This window comes from Aplidium turbinatum, chromosome 8, assembly GCF_918807975.1.
Source record: "Aplidium turbinatum chromosome 8, kaAplTurb1.1, whole genome shotgun sequence".
Lineage (NCBI taxonomy): Eukaryota > Metazoa > Chordata > Ascidiacea > Aplousobranchia > Polyclinidae > Aplidium > Aplidium turbinatum.
Window position 1 is genome coordinate 8,783,365 of NC_137479.1, and position 17,858 is coordinate 8,801,222.

The following is a 17,858-nucleotide window of genomic DNA, read 5'->3' on the forward strand; positions in this document are numbered from 1 at the left end:
TACAATGTTGTTAATTGCTATACCGTACAGTATATTATGCCTATATGCATACTTTTTAAGCAAAACAAGATTGTCAGAGACTGTTTGCCCGCAGGAACTTCTACATTATCAAATCTTGCCGCCTGGAAAAAGTTTGGACACCCCGACTCTAGAGCATGAAAATTTTTAGAATTCCAAATGCTTATTCAAAACAACTTTGATATCTCCTAGCTGGCAACACGTATGTAAAAAAGAATACATAAAATGATTGATACATCAAATATACTTATTACTATCTGATTCCTTAACAGCCTGTTTCACCTAACAGATCATCAGAAGGTCTTATTCAAACAGAATCTAGATAGATTCAAATTCAAATTTAAAAATAGATTCAGATAGTAATAACTATATTTGATATAATTCGCTCTGCTTTGCTCTTTTGCTTAGCATTGAACATTTTTTGTAGTATTAATAGTTTTCATTGTTTTAAATTGATTGATAGATATTTTGCCACAAGCAAAGCTTTTAGACGAGCATCATTGTGAAATGGTGCTGGGTGCTTCGCTTAGGGCGGAATTCAGATTTGTGTCTCAAAATAAGTCAGGCTTACGCTTAAGACGGACTTATATAGGCCAATAAAACTTTTCTATTTTTAGTGAACCACCCAGCAAACTGTTCACTTGAAGCGGTTGACTGTCTCTTATCATTAGTCTGGTCCTGTTGCTTAACACAACAAACAGTGTACCAGCCTCATTTTTGTAATTAAACACGTTACAAAAATGAGGCTGGTACACTGTTTGTTGTGTTGAGCAACAGGACGAGAGAGAGATTATATAGGCCAGGCTTATACGAGAAGCTTATTTGCGATGCAGAATCTCGACTTACGTGCGACTTATATAAGACCGTGCTAAGCCTCTCTTTTTTCGCGCGAAAGAGAAATTGCTACAGCAACTCTTCGGTTGAGGTAATGAAGCGTAAAACTGAAGGCTGTTTCGCTGAGCTACATTCATGCTGAATCAACAAATAATGCAATGTTGTGCTTTAAACTTACAACTACAAAAAAGTCCTTTTTTGTGATGTTGAAATACGTTATGGTTGCATCAGCAAGTCGTTTGTTAACTAACGTAGATGCCAAGTAATCCATGACGCAACAGATCTGGCACAAAAAGTTCATTTACACACGCAAGTAATACTCATTAAGCACTGAAACAACGGTAAACAACGTTATGCCAATATGCACATGGCTTTAGTTTGCAACAATTCATCAATTTGAAAGAATCAGATAACTCAGGTTATTTTTGAAAATTGAATGAGGCTGTTCACCAGGCATTAAATTAAATAATAGGAGATGTTCTACTGGTGCAAATTGAGCTAAACTATCACAAGATGTATACAGTGACAATTTGCTTTTATTCCGACGTTTCGTCAATTTTTGATGCCTTAAAAGTTAAAAATATTACAATTCTAGAAATACTGTCGCCAGTTTATGACTAAAAGGGCGCATAGACTGCCTTTAGTCTGAAAACTGTCAAATGTAAGATAGTTAATAGATTTGTTTTTTCCTGGCATTGCAGACAAAAGAAAAAGTATGACCAATCACAATTGTATGTTTGCAAAAGTGATGTTACATTATATAAGCCTTGCTATATAAGGCTATAAGCCTTGCTAAAGCGTAAGTCTGCTTTCTGAATCGCAAAATCGACGCTTAACGCCGACTTTTGTCCAGACAGACTTAAGCCGCCTTAAGTCTGGTCATTTAAAACAATTAAAAGTGATGCTATCAGTGAGAGAGTTAAACATTGCAAATGTGTTCAGTTCTATGATTGAGGTTCGTCAAGATCCAAACACATCAATTTACAGGAAGTGTGCGGTGATGGAGGGTTTTTGAAAGGCATCTTTCCAGTAACGCTGTCGACGTAGTCTTTGTATTTGACTTCTTTAAGTTCTTTGCACCGAAGTTTAAAGTTTATGCGTTGCGTATAGTTTGACGAAGCCAAGGTTGTGATATACCGAATATTGGTCTCTTTTGTAATCAATGCAAGTCTGAAAGCATCATGGCTATTGTTAAAATTGAGACAACACATAACAGATTATAGCCTACCATACAAAGTTCAATCACACAGTCAAAATAAGATTCTGTTGAAATGAATTGTATTTGTAAAAACATGGAGTCAAAACAAATTATTATCTGTAGCCTAATCGGCTTCATTTGAGGAGACCATTGAAAACATTTTTGTCTGGTATTTTTGGTTATACACTGCGGCAACTGTTATGGCATATGAACAAAAAATTGAAGCAAAACACGACATTTTCTGTGTCGTGTTCAAAGAAAGTAGGCTATTGCCCAAGTTACTAAAACGATAACTCTCTTTTGGCAACACTTGCCATTTGTGTTATGTATTCATCTTCCGACGGTTGCATTTTTATGTCTGATTAATGAAAAGTGTTTCTAAATTTGTATAGAAACCTGCGTGCATGGTGATTGGCCTCATGTTCCAACAAATTTACCTTCAAGTTTTACTGATTAAATTGGATAGCATCTTTAGTGCGCTATGTTGCCCACAATCTGCAGTAGCTTACCTGCGCAATCACAGGGAACAGGTCAAAACGGTCAGTTTGTGGCCACAGCCCACAACTACACGCCAATATCGGCTTTAGTTGTTTTGCACGCAACAATAAGCATGCACTTTCACTTTATATTTACAGACGACAGCAGCTTTTTTACCTTTCCAATAAACGAGACATGATTCCCCTGTTAAGATAGCCATCCGCCACTGTTATCGTTTCGATCATTAGGTAGTCTGATAAGCCAATGTGCTTGCGCAGATCTTCGTCAAATATTTTTAGATACTGAAAAAAAAAAAGATAACATAGTTTTATTCATTTTTTCTACAATACAATTAAAACAAAAACAATATCGTACCCTGAAATCATTTTTGCCACAAAATATTAGGTACAATTCCACACTTGGCCCTGTCTTTCTACGAGAAACATTCGTCAACATACAAAACGCATTGAATTCGAATATTGTGATATAGCCTTGAGATTGAAAATGTTTTGTTAAAATGTTGAAAATGTTTCTTTGAATGTTTTTTTTTCAATCTTCATAAACAATAAAAATGATATTTTAAGTGAACACAAAGAAACAGGATTTTTGGCTATAGTGTTTTTCCAGCCATTTTATCTTTATCATCATCATCATTGTCAGCCATTGTTGTTCCACTGCAAGATGAAAGCCTTCCCCATATCTTTATAATTTTGTCTGTCTTTGCACGTTTGTGTCCAGTGTTTGTCGAATTGGTAGAGTTCGTCTCGCCATCTTGTTTTCTGTTTCCCTCTTTTGCGTTTATTGTCAAGCCGTATCCAGTCAATAGCTCTTCTTGTCTATCTGTTGTCAATTGTTCGCATGATATGTCCTGCCCAATTCCACTTTTAACTTTTTATTGTTTGAATGATATCTTTGATTTGTGTTTGTTGTCATATCCATTTGGCTGGTTTCCTGTCTTTTCATGTAATGCCTAAGAGCAGTGGCGGCTCGTCATAAGGGACTGCGGGACTGCAGCCCCCCAACATTTTTGTGCATATGTGAATTATAATACATATAGATAGTTTTGCTATTTGAATTATTTTTAATTTTTAATTCTATTTGAATAAGCCCTTCTGATGATCCGTTAAATGTGAAACAGGCTGTTAAGGTTTCAGATAGTAATAACTATATTTGATTTAGATAGTTTTGCCATGTTTTTTTTTTTAATTTATTTTGCTTGAAAAATTAAAAAACTCTTAATATTAATATTTTCGTAATAAAAAAAAATTATGTATTAAAAAATTAATTGGCAACCCTAGGTCTGCAAATTTTGCAGGTCCGGTGTTGTGTTACGATATAAACCAAACTAGAAACATAACTTGGCTTTAATCAACTTAAGTTCGTGCTAAACAAACAAAACAAGTATAAGGTTAACTAAATATATCTACGGTAGACATAGTTCTGCACAATTCTATTCTCCTCGTTCTGCCAGTACAACTGCAAGATGAATCAGTGGCAAGGCTAGAGTACAGAACTAGAAAGCGTACAATTACCTAGGGCACACATGATTATGTAAGCGAGTAAACAAGATGAACTACAGGCAAGCAATCATTACATTCCTCCCCGCTGATTTATGAACATGTTTAGAATTTCGATACTTGTTGTCTCAAGAAAATAGATACATCAATGTTTCACATAAGCACCATATCGGTCAGGTTCTTTTCGTACCCGAGAGGATCTGCGAAGGGCAGGAACCTCAACATCGATCACGGACGGTTTGTGCGAGTGTTCAACAACCGGATTTTCAGGTGTAGACTTTGGAGATTCAAGTCCGGACTTTGGTGATTCAGGTGCAGGTTGTGAATTTAAATCCAGTAGTTCGGGTGAGGCGGTAACGTTGTTGTCTTCTGCTGGTTTTTCTTTTTGCGGACAAGGAGCAAGGTCTGTAGTCGATACAGTTGATTCTCGGCCATTTGGATATCGAACATGTGCAAAGCTAGGGTTCGCATCGAGCAATTCAACTTCATCTACTAATGGCTCGTCCTTGTTCCTGACAAACCGACGAAGCAGGACAGATCCTGGTTGGAGCAACCAACCAGGTAAACTCTTCCCGAGCATTGAACGTCGTTCAAACCTAAGAAAACGTTCGTGCGGAGTAGCATTTGTGCTGGTGCATAATAATGATCGCGCTGCATGTAGAGCGTCAGGTAGGACTTCTTCCCACCTCTCCTGTGGAAGTTGACGATCATGTAACATTAACTGTACAGTTTGCCAAATAGTTTGATTCGTTCTTTCTACTTGTGAATTACCAGTGGGATGATATGGTGTGCTCCTACTGGTAGCCACACCTTTACTTGTAAGGTAGGTTTTTACATCATTGGACATAAAGGCCGAACCTCTATCACTATGTACGTATCCAGGAACGCCAAATAGTACAAAAAGTTCTGATAAACACTTTAACACTGTTGATGAGGATTGGTCTTTGCATGCGAAAGCAAATGGATAACGAGAGTACTCGTCAATATCCATTAAAATGTATGATTTGACACCTTTTAACGGACCCTTGAAATCGATACTTATTCTTTCCCAGGGAGTGGTGGCACGTATTAAATGTTGGTTTTTATCCAAGCTGTGATAGCGAGGCTTCACTTTACAACACGAACGACAGCTTTTGCAAACATTTTTCACATCATCTAGAGAAAACGGCAAGTTTTTTGAACGAGTGAATTGCCAAAGACGAGTAACTCCCGGGTGCCCAAGTTGGCGATGAATGTCTTTTAGATTGGGTTGTTGAGAGTAGCTAGCGATCACTTTGGAGCGAGATAGAGTGTCAGGAGCAACGTTATCGACTCCTGGCCGATGCTCAACACTGTAGTCGAAGCAACCCAATTCTGCTCTCCAAAGTTGAATTTTGGCATTTTTGACTTTACCTTTGCTAGTTGGGTCAAGCATAAATGAAAGAACTCATTGATCAGTAATTAATTTAAACTTTTTACCATGAAGATAGTGACACCAACGTCTAACTGCTTCAATTATAGCTAAAGCCTCTGTTTCTACAACAGGGTACGCTCTTTCGCATTTTGAAAGTGTTTTTGAGAAAAAGGCTACCGGTCTCCCCCCTTGGTTTAAAGTTGCAGCTATTGTATGTTCAGATGCATCACAATCAACCTGAAAGGGCAAGTCATCACGAATAAACGATAGACAAGTATTCATAAGTCCTTGTCTTAATGATTCAAAAGCTTGTAACGCCAGTTGAGATAAGGGGAAGGTGTTTCCAGTAATTGCGAGGTTTAGTGGACGTACCTTTTGTGAGAATTGAGGTATCCAACGAGCGTAGTAAGCGAACATCCCAACGACTCTTTGAAGTTCAGTTTTACACTTTGGAACGGGTAAATCCAGTAGTGGTTGCAATCTTGTGGGATCGGGTTTGATTACTCCATGAGAAACCCTGTAGCCAAGTACGTCGATTTCGTATTTGCAAATAAGAGGTTTTGAATCGTTAAACGTTAAACCTTCTTCATCAGCAGCTTCCAAGAGAGCTTTGAGCTTATGATTATGATCTTCTTTACTTGTTCCAGCAACTGTGATGTTGTCTAAATATGCATATGTCCCTCGGAGTTTATGCTTGCGGATAATATCGTCTATAATTCTTTGAAATGCTGATACTCCATTTGTAACTCCGAAAGGGAGTCTACAGTATTGAAACAGTCTCCCTGCGGCTTCGAATGCAGTGTATTCTCGATCTTCCATGCACAGGGGAACTTGGTAATAAGCTGACTTTAGATCTAATGTGCTGAATATCTTTCCGTGGGCAATGGCATTCACTTGGTCATCAATTCTTGGTAAAGGAAAGGCGTCAAGAAGTGTAAACTTGTTAATGGTGCGAGAGTAATCTATTACCATCCGCTTTTTATGGCGTCCATCATCTGCGATTAAAACTTGAGCTCTCCAAGGTGAAGTAGAAGGCTCTATAACCCCATCAGCAAGGAGTTTGTTGATTTCCTGGTGAATAAAATGCTGATCTTCTGGATTAAAACGTTTAGACTTCGTCACGATTGGTCGGACTCCTGGATCCAGATTCTTAAATAGACGAGGTGCTGTGACTTTAGCCGCTGCAACACTACAGTTTGAAGGTGTTATTATGATATCCTCTTTTTTACCATTGAATTCAAAAATCACCCGTCGATGCAGCGCCATGAAGTCTTGTCCGAGGATGATGTCTGCACAAAGTTCGCGTCCAACTCCCAGTTGTAAATCATATTCGCGATTAAATAAAGTCATTTTAGCAGCAGTCTTTCCAAGACACTCAAAATTTTGAGTTACGCGAGCTAGTGAAACTGAAGAAGTGGGTCCTGATGGAGGATCCAGCCCAAGCCATTTCGCAACCTTCCAGTCAATGTGGCTATGAGATGCCCCGGAGTCTAGAAGAGCAGTGATGTGTTTTCCGGCTATTTCCACGGAAACTGAAGAAGACGACAAACAGGATGGCACACCGGCTAAAACCGACAATAAATAAGAAGAAACTGTTGAAGCGACAATGCCATCTTCAGATCCAGACGATAAGTGCTGATCTCCCAGTATTGAAGCAGATGTAGATTGTGCTTTGATACGATTGTTTTGTCTTTTTTGTGATTTTAAACAGGCTCTTTCGAAATGACCCTTTTTTCCACATGCTCGGCAAGAAGCGTCCCGAGCAGGACATTCCATCCTTCCGCCCGGGTGCAGTTTTCCGGAGCAAAAGTAGCATTTCCTTAGTGGGATATTGGCATTTCTTGACGATGCAGCGACGGAAGATTGAAGAGTAGTTGAAAGACATCCGGATTGGTTGTGCGCTTGTTCGAGTAATTCAGCCTTAGCTATAGCATCCTCAAGGGTGAGTGATTTTTCTTCTAGTAGTTTCTGCTTGATAGCTGAAGAAGAGATTCCAGTAATCAATGCATCTCGAGTTAATTCCCTTATGAAATCTCCTGCGCTGACAGCTCGCCACTGGCAATCTCGGGCAAGTGCCTTGAGTGCTCTTGCGTACGATGTGATAGTTTCATCATGCTTCTGTTCCCTGGTGAGTAAAAGGTGACGGGCAAAAGTTTCGTGTTTCTCTTTTAAGTAGGCTTTATCGAGTACTTTCTTTGCTGCGTCGAAGATAGAACAGTCCTCAACAAGGTCGTACACTTCAGGTGACAAATAGCAGTGCAGTAATGCTATTTTATCTACTGCTGAGAAATTCTGAGAGCTTTGGTCGCCTTCAGAGGGTTCACGGCCTGGCACAGAACGCTGAACTGCTTCAAGAAAGGCGTTAAACGTTTTCAGCCAATGTCTGTAGTGCTTAGCAGCAAGTGCGTCACTCGGGTCAAGGTCTAGCACTTTCGGTTTCAACAAACGTTCCATCACCAGATAAATAAGTTGATTAAATTGTTACGATATAAACCAAACTAGAAACATAACTTGGCTTTAATCAACTTAAATTCGTGCTAAACAAATAGAATAAAATATAAGGTTAACTAAATATATCTACGGTAGACATAGTTCTGCACAATTCTATTCTCCTCGTTCTTCCAGTACAACTGCAAGATGAATCAGTGGCAAGGCTAGAGTACAGAACTAGAAAGCGTACAATTACCTAGGGCACACATGATTATGTAAGCGAGTAAACAAGGTGAACTACAGGCAAGCAATCATTACATGTTGCTTGTTCTTTTTTTTATGACGTAGCTTTTCAGAAAAAAGTTTTCTAGCATCACTGAACAAGCGCTGTGGGGACTGCAAATAGAACAAACCCTGGTCAGGGATTCCAACTTTGGTTCTCGTAAATCTTTTGGGTAAGCGTGTAGAAGCTATCGGTGATTAGGTAAAGGGATCGTAGGTTACTTTACTTGATCTGTGTTTTGAGAAGTCACTGAGACAGTCTAGTTTTGATGTGAAGTAAAGCCAATTACTGTAATTATTTTTAATCATTTCAGACCAGTAGAAGCATGAGATGTATTGTTTACGCTTGTCCTGAAAAGAATTATTAGGTTGTGATATTTTCAAGTAGCCTAAGAATTATTGGTAAGCATGATTTAGATGTTAACTGTAGCCATTTTGGTGCTCTTTCACAATTCGCCCTCTTGGTCAATTGGATGATGACGTCATTATACGTCACACACGTTGGAATGGACAATTATAAAGGAGGAAGTACGGGGTGGAAATGCACTGAAAAACACTTGAAGGAAATTGTCTCCCATTTATTCATTTGTTGTTCAATTTCAACAAATTTGCTATCGTTGGAAAGCACAAGCATAGATTTAACCAACTAAATTAATACCAAGTCCCAAAATAGTACTAGCTCTGTCTGGTGGCCAGGGCCGTAGCCAGACCGCAGAGCAAGGGGGGGCCAACTTTTTGTTAGGGGGGGGCCAAAAAAAATTTAAATGATTTTGGCATTTTAACCTCTTAAATACCGGTATCCACAAAAATTGCAATATATCAGATTAGTGTTAAGACCAACACTAGTCTCTTATTTTATCCGCTAGTTAAATCACAACAACCATATTACAATGACCAACATAACACAGCAATTGTTGACTTGTTATATAAATAGCGGTACTTGTTATGAGCAAAAGCTTTAACTGGCTCGAAGAAGCTAGTGCCGAGGGTTTTGATATATATGATTACATTCCGCCTATACACCCGTGAGCTAGTCTATTGCAATTGCAGTCGCGGATGTTTGGATGCAAACCGTCTCACAAACAAGTCTAAATCGATAGATTTCAATACAGAATGTTCAAAGGCCATAAGCACCAAGTGTGCCTGTCTTGGTTGTAACATGCTCCGTCTAGTGGGAGCGTCAACTCTTGTTAACACTGAGAATCCACATTCACAAACGGCAGTGCTCAGATCCAAATGTAGCAATATCTGCTGCAACGTTGAACACTTCACAGATCAGAAAACTAGAAACAAAATTTATTTACACTGATTGGATTGAAGAGAAAAAGTAAACACTGCTTAAAAGATTACGGGCTTATATTTTGTATGCGTTGTCTTCAAAAACCACTTGTTTTACCACTGCACATATTGCGATTTATGACTGCACAAATTTGGTTTATCACTGCACAAATTGGTTGTCACTGACCAGTGCCAGTCTTTGGGGTGTGCAAACCGTGCAATCGCACAGGGCCCGCAAATTAGGAGGCCCGCAATTTACTCAGAAAATGCAGTAATTTTTGTCATTTCCAATGGAAAAAATTCTATTCGATTCACAAGCAAGTACCGGTATCCAAGTAGGCTACCGGTATTTTTGTTGAACATGCTCTCAGAATGCACCAAATTCAAAGTAATTTTTCAAAATGTTCTGAGAGAGGCCCCCCAGAACCCCCGCCGCTGGGTGTCGCCTTCGGCGAACACGCCGTCAGACTTCGCCCGCCATCCGTCAATTAACCCCCTCCCCTTCCAAAATACCTAGCTAAGCTATTGAATCGGATCATTGTCATTGGGGCCCGCAAAGCATATTCCGCACAGTGCCCGAAATACCCTAAGACCGGCACTGCACTGACCCTCAGTGATGGGCATTATCGGCGATAATTTACCGGCGATAATTATCGTCGATAAATTTTTATCGCTTATCGTTATCGCTCAATTATTTTTTCAGTTATCGTTATCGCCAAAGGCAATATTTGATTATCGCCGATATTCGCCGATAAATTTTATTTCGGATCAACACACAAGTGGAAAAACCATGAAAAGTAATATTTTTACTAGCCACCTAGTTAATGAAACTAAAATTGAAACCAGTTCTTCTTCAGTGCCTGAAGTGTGTGTGCACAGGTCGTTGTCAGGGGAGGGGACACGCCCCCCTGCAGCGACGGCCTTGACAACGCAATAATTTTTAGAGTTGCAAATTGCAGTGCAATGCATGCAACAATTTTCTTGTTGTTTTGCTGCAGTCGTCAATCGTAAGTGAATTTTACAATTGAAATGTAAGCGCAACTCTGATTGCAGCATCGTGCATTTTACCGCACTTTTCAAGATCAAGACTCTGGAGAGTGAGATTTTATTGCATAGGCTTAGATTAGGGGCGTAGCAAGTTAAAAGTTGTTCCTGTTTAAAGTTAAAGAAAATTAGCCATGCAGTAGGCCTAAGCATGAAGTAGATAGGCTATGTATGACCGTCGATAAAAGATGCAAAAACAATACAGTAGGCCTAAAGTTCAGTGCTCTCGCCAGAGCGAAAAAAATAGGGAGGGGGGCACCTGCCCAAAGTGAGAGAGCACTAAAATGTTAACCTAATGAACAAGTCATAAAAAGCCGGTCACATAATAAACGCCATAAGTTTTCGTGGGGCAACAATATTATGAATGCGGAATGGTAATTTTGCAAATCAAAGTTAACAAATGACTAATCAACATAATAAGAAATCGGTTTATAAGGAGAGGCCACAGAGACAAAAAACGTAACAAATAATAGCCTAGTGAATTTGAATGAAAAATTATTTAAAATTCAGCCAGAGAACTGGGGAAGCGCTGCAAACTCACTCAGTGGAATCCGAGGATCGGAAGCTCAGGGAGTTTATCAGAGAGTTTTTGGCATTAAATGGCTAATTTCAACATTGAAAAATCCGATATTGTTGTTCCGATATAAATTTCGTTTGATTTTGCGTTTTTTCAATTATTGCTGACTTTGTTGTAAACAGCCCTTGAAGCAGAAAGCAAAATACAAAGTTTGGAATTTTTTATGGTATTTTCATTTGATTTAATTATTTTGCCTACTGCACGTAAGCGGCAGTGTAACTCAATTGATAAAAGCATCCAACTGGTATCTGAAGGTATAATTATAAGCACGGCGGTTACCTCAGTGGTTTGATTCTGGATCAAGAGGTTGAAGATTCGATACCCACTGCGCTGTTGCGATTCTATTCATGCATAACTTAAAAACGGTTTCCCAAAATTTGATCTTGCAACTACAGTAGAAAAGTAATGGTTGTTTCTCGTCATGTCTGGTCGATAATACGAATATAGCCTACGATCATTAGTTCACGTCCGGAAAAAAGAATAAGTGGAGGTACAGCTAACAGCTGAATCAAAGAATTATTCACAACAGAAGTGCACCTTCGATACTCGTCAATGTTTATTTCTGATTTATGGCGCATAATGATCAGTTTTTACGTGTGGAAACATAACAAGCAGAAGCCAACAAGCACACTTTGTTTGATTGTGCAGCAAACTTGTTTGGCGTCAGTGTTGGGCAGGCTGTTTGGTCGCTGTCACAATCATTTAAGCTGTGCCTTGTCGAATAATTCATTTTATGTTGCGTTGATTGTATGTAGTTTAAATGCCTAGGTCATGCAAATATGGCTATTTTTTGGTATTTAAATGAAACACTTGCGGTCTCTTAAAACTACTTAGCGGTCACCAAACCTCAAAAAAAAAACTGGCGACAGCTGATATCAAATAGCCTAATTTGTACCGGTTTGTAAGCCTGCTGGAAAACCAGTCCCTCTTTGTTAGGTTATCATTCTTTCTCAAAACATTTTCATTTTGCACAGTTTCTGACAATTTTTCTACCAACCTAACACGTGTTGGCCTTGGTTGAATTGAACATGTTGAGGTTGCCAAAGGAGGGGGTTTGCCGTCCCCGTGGTGTGGCGTAAACCTTTTAATCATGCATCTGACTGATACATTTTTTGCTTCACGAAACTGCCCCAAATGTTGAATAACGCAAATCGGGCTGCCATTGAGTATCCTAATTCCTCATGTTCCCACTACAATACGACTTGTGCAGCATTATGCTGATGACCCTGACATCCATTCCTGTATATCCAATGACTGAACAAAGTGATAGTGACTCAAGCACTGTATCAGATTCTCATGCATCTTCATCTGACTGCCATGAACCCAGACCACGATGCAACCACCACGAAATCTTATTACCAGAGTTCAACGATTTGGCCAGAGCACTGGAGTTGTCAATGAGACATACAGAGTTACTTGCTTCACGGTTGCAACAGTGGAAACTTGCAGATAAAGCTGTCACTGTTTGGAGTGTTCGTGAACGCGGAAAGGAGTTCATTGACTTTTTTCGAACAAGGTGATTGATGATGGGTCCAGCTGACATTTTGCAATGATGTTGTGGGACTGATGGGTGATCTGGAAGGTCAACATGATCCAGAGGACTGGGGACTCTTCATCAACTCTTCTAAGGAAAGTCTCAAAACAGTACCACTGCATAATGGGAATGAAAAGCCATCAGTCCCTGTTGCATATTCTAGAACAATGAATGAGTCAAGAGAAAATATGAAAGTTATCTTGAAAGCCATCAAATAGGATACATTCCAATGGTACCAGTGTGGAGACTTCAAAGTGTTAAACATGCTGATGGGAATGCAATTGGGGTATCGTACACAAAGTACTGTTGTTTCTCATGTCTATGAGACAGTCGGTCCGGACAATACCACTACATTCAACAGGAATGGCCGGCTAGGACATCATACAACCCTGGAGAGCACAATCTGGCCAACAATATAGTAGGAGATCCAAGGGCCAGGATAGCCGAGCAATGTTGGCCGGATTCTTGCTGGTCGAGGAAGAGAGACTTTACTGGTGAATACAAGTGCAAACCTTCAGAACAACACTTCTGAGCCTTGCCTCAACTGGATTTAGTCGCAGGCGCTATTAGCTCTGACTTTACCACGTTTATTTAACACAGTGCACCCTAACTCTGGTTATATATTATATAGAATAATACAACTTATCTAATATTTTAAAATCTCTTTTTCCCAAAAATGGTACACAGGAGCTCATTTTAACGTTGAAATTCGCGTTCAGCATTGTCGATTTGACCATAAAACATGTGTCTATTGCCAGTGACAAATTTCTTAGTCAAAATGTACACACTGTGTTATTAAAGCAAATAAAGCATTTTGCATTATTTGTCCTAAAATGTCCAAATTTCAAACTAAAACTGTCTGAATTCCGCCAGGATTACCTAGCAACTCTGATCGGTACAGCATCTAAAGTTGTATATGTGCAATGCTCTGCAAAATATGCGACGTACAACGGATAGATAACATTGAAATAGTTTATTATTTTTTGATTGACCAGAAGTCTAAATTGGCGACCTATCTTACGTACTGAAGGGAAATTGCCTCTCCTCATAATTCCCTGACACATACGCCTATGCTTAGAACCACGGCATAAAATTCTTATGCATAAAAGTTCTGTTGAGTATCACAAGAACTTTTCTATTAGTCTATATAGGCTACCAGTGATTTTCAACCGGTGTTCAACGGAACACTAATGTTCAGTGAAAGATCGCTGGGTGTTTCGCAAGAAATTTATTAGTTTAACTAACTAGTGCTCCATGGAACACTGGTCAAAAATCAAAACCACAAGAGCTTTGAGTTTGCGATTCCGGTCTGAATATAAACTTTGTCCTTATCCAAACAGCCCCAGATATTGCACTGAGCAAAACTAAAAGATTGGTTGAATTGATTTTCATTCCCCGACTGAGAAAGTTTCTTTGAAAGCTTTATCTTGGAAGTTTTGCATATACTTGTAGAGACTTTGAACCTCTGACGCAAGCCGGATCACTGAGATTGACGTAGTGAAGTTTCCGATTGTGTTGTAGTGTTGTTGTCGAGGAATAATTCTATCCACTAGGTGCCGCTGAATGGAGAACAGTCTTAAAATGCGCTGCTCAAGCGCACACCCAGAAAGCCGAACTAGCGCCGCTTGATCTTGAGTTCGGTGTATAACCACTGAGCTAACGGGAAAGTAAATGAATTATTGTTGTTATGTCTATTTTATTGCATCATTTTTAAGTATTATGTGCATAAAGTATTACGTGGCTCATACAACTTTAAAATCACTGCTCTATACCACACGAAAGTGTAACGTACCCGATACAATTGAGCAATAGCTGATCCACCGGCAGTTTTTCCCTCTTCTATGAACGTCGCATAATCGTGGGTTTCAGTAGAAGGCTGATTATGAGATACGATTGCATATGCGCAAAGCTTGTCCTTGTGTTTAACATCATATGCTCCAATGGAATAGTTTTGTTTCAATGAGGTCTGTACATCAATAAAATAATAAGCAGAAGTAAGCTAAAGCACATTGAAGACCTTTGTCGTTTTGGACCTTAGTCACAGATGAACTTGGAAAACAAGATTAGCCCACTGTTGTTGCCAAAGTGTAGCAGGAGAACATCTTGTCAAGGAAAAACTAAATGCAAAATAGCTCACAGCATAGTAGGTTATCTTTTAAGAACATTTGATTGTGACCAAGCACTTCATACGCAAGCTTGCATCTTTTGCACTTCATGATCCTTTCTGCGTTATTTACGCAGGCCTACTCCTGCATTTTATTTTTCAAGCGCATAATGAAACCAAATTTCTTTGACTTGGAGATGAAAGAAGACAAATGAATTGACTTTCAAACCAACAAGGATAAAAAGATTCATAAAAATAACTTTTTTTAAATTAATGACGTCTCCACGTCACGAAACAGTATATCTCAACTCCACTGACTTTGAACTTATTAACTTCGTCTGATAATTAAAAGACAAAACTTTGATGTGACCGAAAGACGATAATGATTCACAAATGAGTTTGTAAATACTTCATGGGAAACAATGTTTTTAAAAATACTAATTTCAATTGTGACGTATTCTTGAAATGGCGCTACTTTTTAATTAACTTGCATTCGAGTTTCCAAATGAAAAAAGTTTCAAGGAAATAAATTGTGCAACTTAATTGAGTGATCTGGATCCCTTAATCCCCAGCTATCGCTAATAATAACTTACTATAAAGTGCAGAAAAATTTCAAGCCAATTGAAATATGAAAAACAATATGAAAACATTTTTCTTCCAACAATAAAGTTTTTACTACAACTTCAAAATGATTGGGGTCACGTGCCCCGTCCCCTTAGAATTAGATTCTATGCTGCTGATTATATTTATATATATATCAACCTACGACTCCAACATAGTTATGCGACAAAGTATTTTGCGAACCCATTTCAGAAAATAGTTTTCTATGCGACCCTTTGGTGGGCAGCTTCAGGGGCGCCGGAATGATTTTTGACTGGGGGGCAGGATTACGAAAAAAAGGGCACTTTTGTGGCTGAAAGGCTATTTTTTTGAGTTTTAAGATAAGATATAGCGATAATGTTCATCTATCAGCTCATTATCGAATAATGATACAAGTGTCCGGTATACAAAGAAAAATGGCACGGAAGGGCACCATGCTATGTTATAATGATGTAAGTTACTGTGATACAGAATTTTGTATCGTGATATAATTTTGAGGCAAAAATGAAAGATTAGAATTAGGCTAAAAGCGAAAAGCAGAAATTGATATATTGCGAAATGTGCAGTAGCTTACATGACCTCAAAAGGGTACCATTGCTCCCCTTCCCCCCATCCACAGAAAAATTGAGGGCATGGGGGCATCTGCCCCCATGCCACCACGCTTCCGGCGCCCTTGGGCAGTTTCCAGTGTAAGCTATCCACTCTAGGCCCATTTTTAATTTGTTTGGCCACCTTAAAATTATGAATTGCGATCCGGCTTAGCGTCGGGACCCATACTTTAGGAATGCCTGGTATAGATCAGCAGATCTGCTGTAAGTTTGGCCAACAACAACAACACCAACCAAAGTCAGAGAGCTATCAAATTTCATAATATCTTCTGCAGCAGTGTATGTCTTTGACAACATTTGGCAAAGAGGTTCTCTCTTGAAAAAGCATTCTTTATACAGCCTTTCAACTTCGTCTTGGTCAGAGTTAGACAACTTTCTCCAATAAATAGTTTCATCATTTCCTTCAAATATTATTTCATCTGAACCCATTGTGAATTTGCAAAAAATCTGACTTAATCTAAATGAAGCACAACAAAACATTGAAATAAGTTTGTAGCCCACGCTTCCAAAAAGTTGTGTGAGGAATTGCTAGTTTCTTTAGTTTCTCTTAGTCAAAGCACCCAGAAGCACTGCTGTGCGTAGGTCTAATAGTCTACTGCAGTGCTTTAAAAACTTTTTTAGTTTTGCTCACCCCTACAGTCACTTGGTACAGCTTATCACTGCGTCACAAAAAAATATAGCATGTCGGTAACTGAGATACCAATATCCATTCCAGACGTAGTTTTGGGCGCTGATTCCGAATCGGAACTCAGTTTTGCTCTATCACGTCAGGTTTTTGAGTTATTCACAATTTATTATATTTAAATTTTTGAAAATTGGGTCAATTTTGTTATAATGTCTCTTTTTTGCCGTAGTCAAAAAAGTCTTTTTAAAATTCATGAAAGAGTCTGGAAATTTCTTTCAATCTCTGCCAATCAAAAATTCAATTCAACTTGAAAAATTATATGCGTAATAAGGAGCCTAACTTTACGAATATTTGCATAAATTGACAGCTATTTTTAAGCTTGTTGGTTAATTGATATGCAGCATATACGAACAAATTAAATGCAATCGCAAACACTTAAAAAATATCACAATTAACAAACTTTTGTTAGCTGAAAAAGTCGTCTTTTAGCATAAAGGCTACGTTATAAGACCAAGATATCAGTCATTTTTTGCAGAAAAAAGGTTCTCATTGAACATTTTAGAAATGTTGTGGGCATCTTCTCTTCCTGCGATGGTCTTCATTGGTGTCTCTTTGAAGAGACCAACAAAAGTCAGCCAACATGGCAGGACTGACATTCCCCTGGTATCTTTCTTTTATGATTTTAATGTCTTGATGAAACTTCTCTTCATGTTCATCACTGACATCAGCATTGTTGGGTGGAAAACAATCTAGGTGACTATGCAAGACATGCATTTTCAGCGACATCCGAACCCCCCATCGCTTCATATGACTTTAGCATTTGGTTGACAATTTCTTTGTAATTGGTTGCTTTGTGCTTACCAAGAACATTTTCAACAACCAAAAAGAAACCGTTCCAGGCCGCAAGTTCTTGTGGAGTCAATTTGCTTTTAAAAATTTCATCTTTCTACAATTTTCTTATTTCTGGTCCAACAAAGATTCCTTGCTTCAGCTTTGCGTCAGATTTGTAAGAAAATATTTTGCAAATATATTTAAATCCATCACTTTGTTTATTCATGGCTTTCACAAAATTGTTGAACAAACCAAGCTTTATATGGAGTAGAGGAAGGAAAATTTTGTTCGCGTCAACTAATGGCTGATGTTGCACATTGAAATTTCCTGGGTTGAAATTTGCACGGGTGGGCCGTTTTTCTGTACTATAGTGCTGTTCATCTGCCTAGCTATTCCACAAACAAAGGAAACACATGTACTTAGTGTAACCCAGCTGCAAACCAAGTAAGAGTCCAATAACTTTTAGGTCAGCACATACAGTATATGCCATTTATGGTTTTCATAACTG

The 17,858-nt window shown here is 38.7% G+C and overlaps 1 protein-coding gene across 1 annotated transcript; it reads right to left on the reverse strand.

Moving 5' to 3' along the window:
- Positions 1–1,370: 1,370 nt before the first annotated feature.
- LOC145776357 (uncharacterized) lies at positions 1,371–16,340 on the reverse strand. The gene is made up of 4 exons (XM_082587754.1): positions 16,129–16,340; positions 14,375–14,548; positions 2,705–2,829; positions 1,371–2,022 (listed from the first exon to the last, which is right to left on the reverse strand). The coding sequence occupies exons 1-4, from the start codon at positions 16,321–16,323 to the stop codon at positions 1,797–1,799; spliced, it is 720 nt and encodes a 239-aa protein (XP_082443880.1). The 5' UTR covers positions 16,324–16,340; the 3' UTR covers positions 1,371–1,796.
- Between the last annotated feature and the right edge of the window lie 1,518 nt (positions 16,341–17,858).

What these genes read in the sequence shown, in the direction of transcription:
- LOC145776357 (XM_082587754.1), bottom strand. Translation starts at nt 16,323, where the DNA reads ATGGGTTCAGATGAAATAATATTTGAAGGAAATGATGAAACTATTTAT. An exon ending in CTATTGCTCAATTGTATCGG is followed by an intron (nt 2,830 to 14,374) that starts GTACGTTACACT and finishes TTTTTTTTTCAG; the next exon opens with TATCTAAAAATATTTGACGA. An exon ending in ATGTCTCGTTTATTGGAAAG is followed by an intron (nt 2,023 to 2,704) that starts GTAAAAAAGCTG and finishes TGATGCTTTCAG; the next exon opens with ACTTGCATTGATTACAAAAG.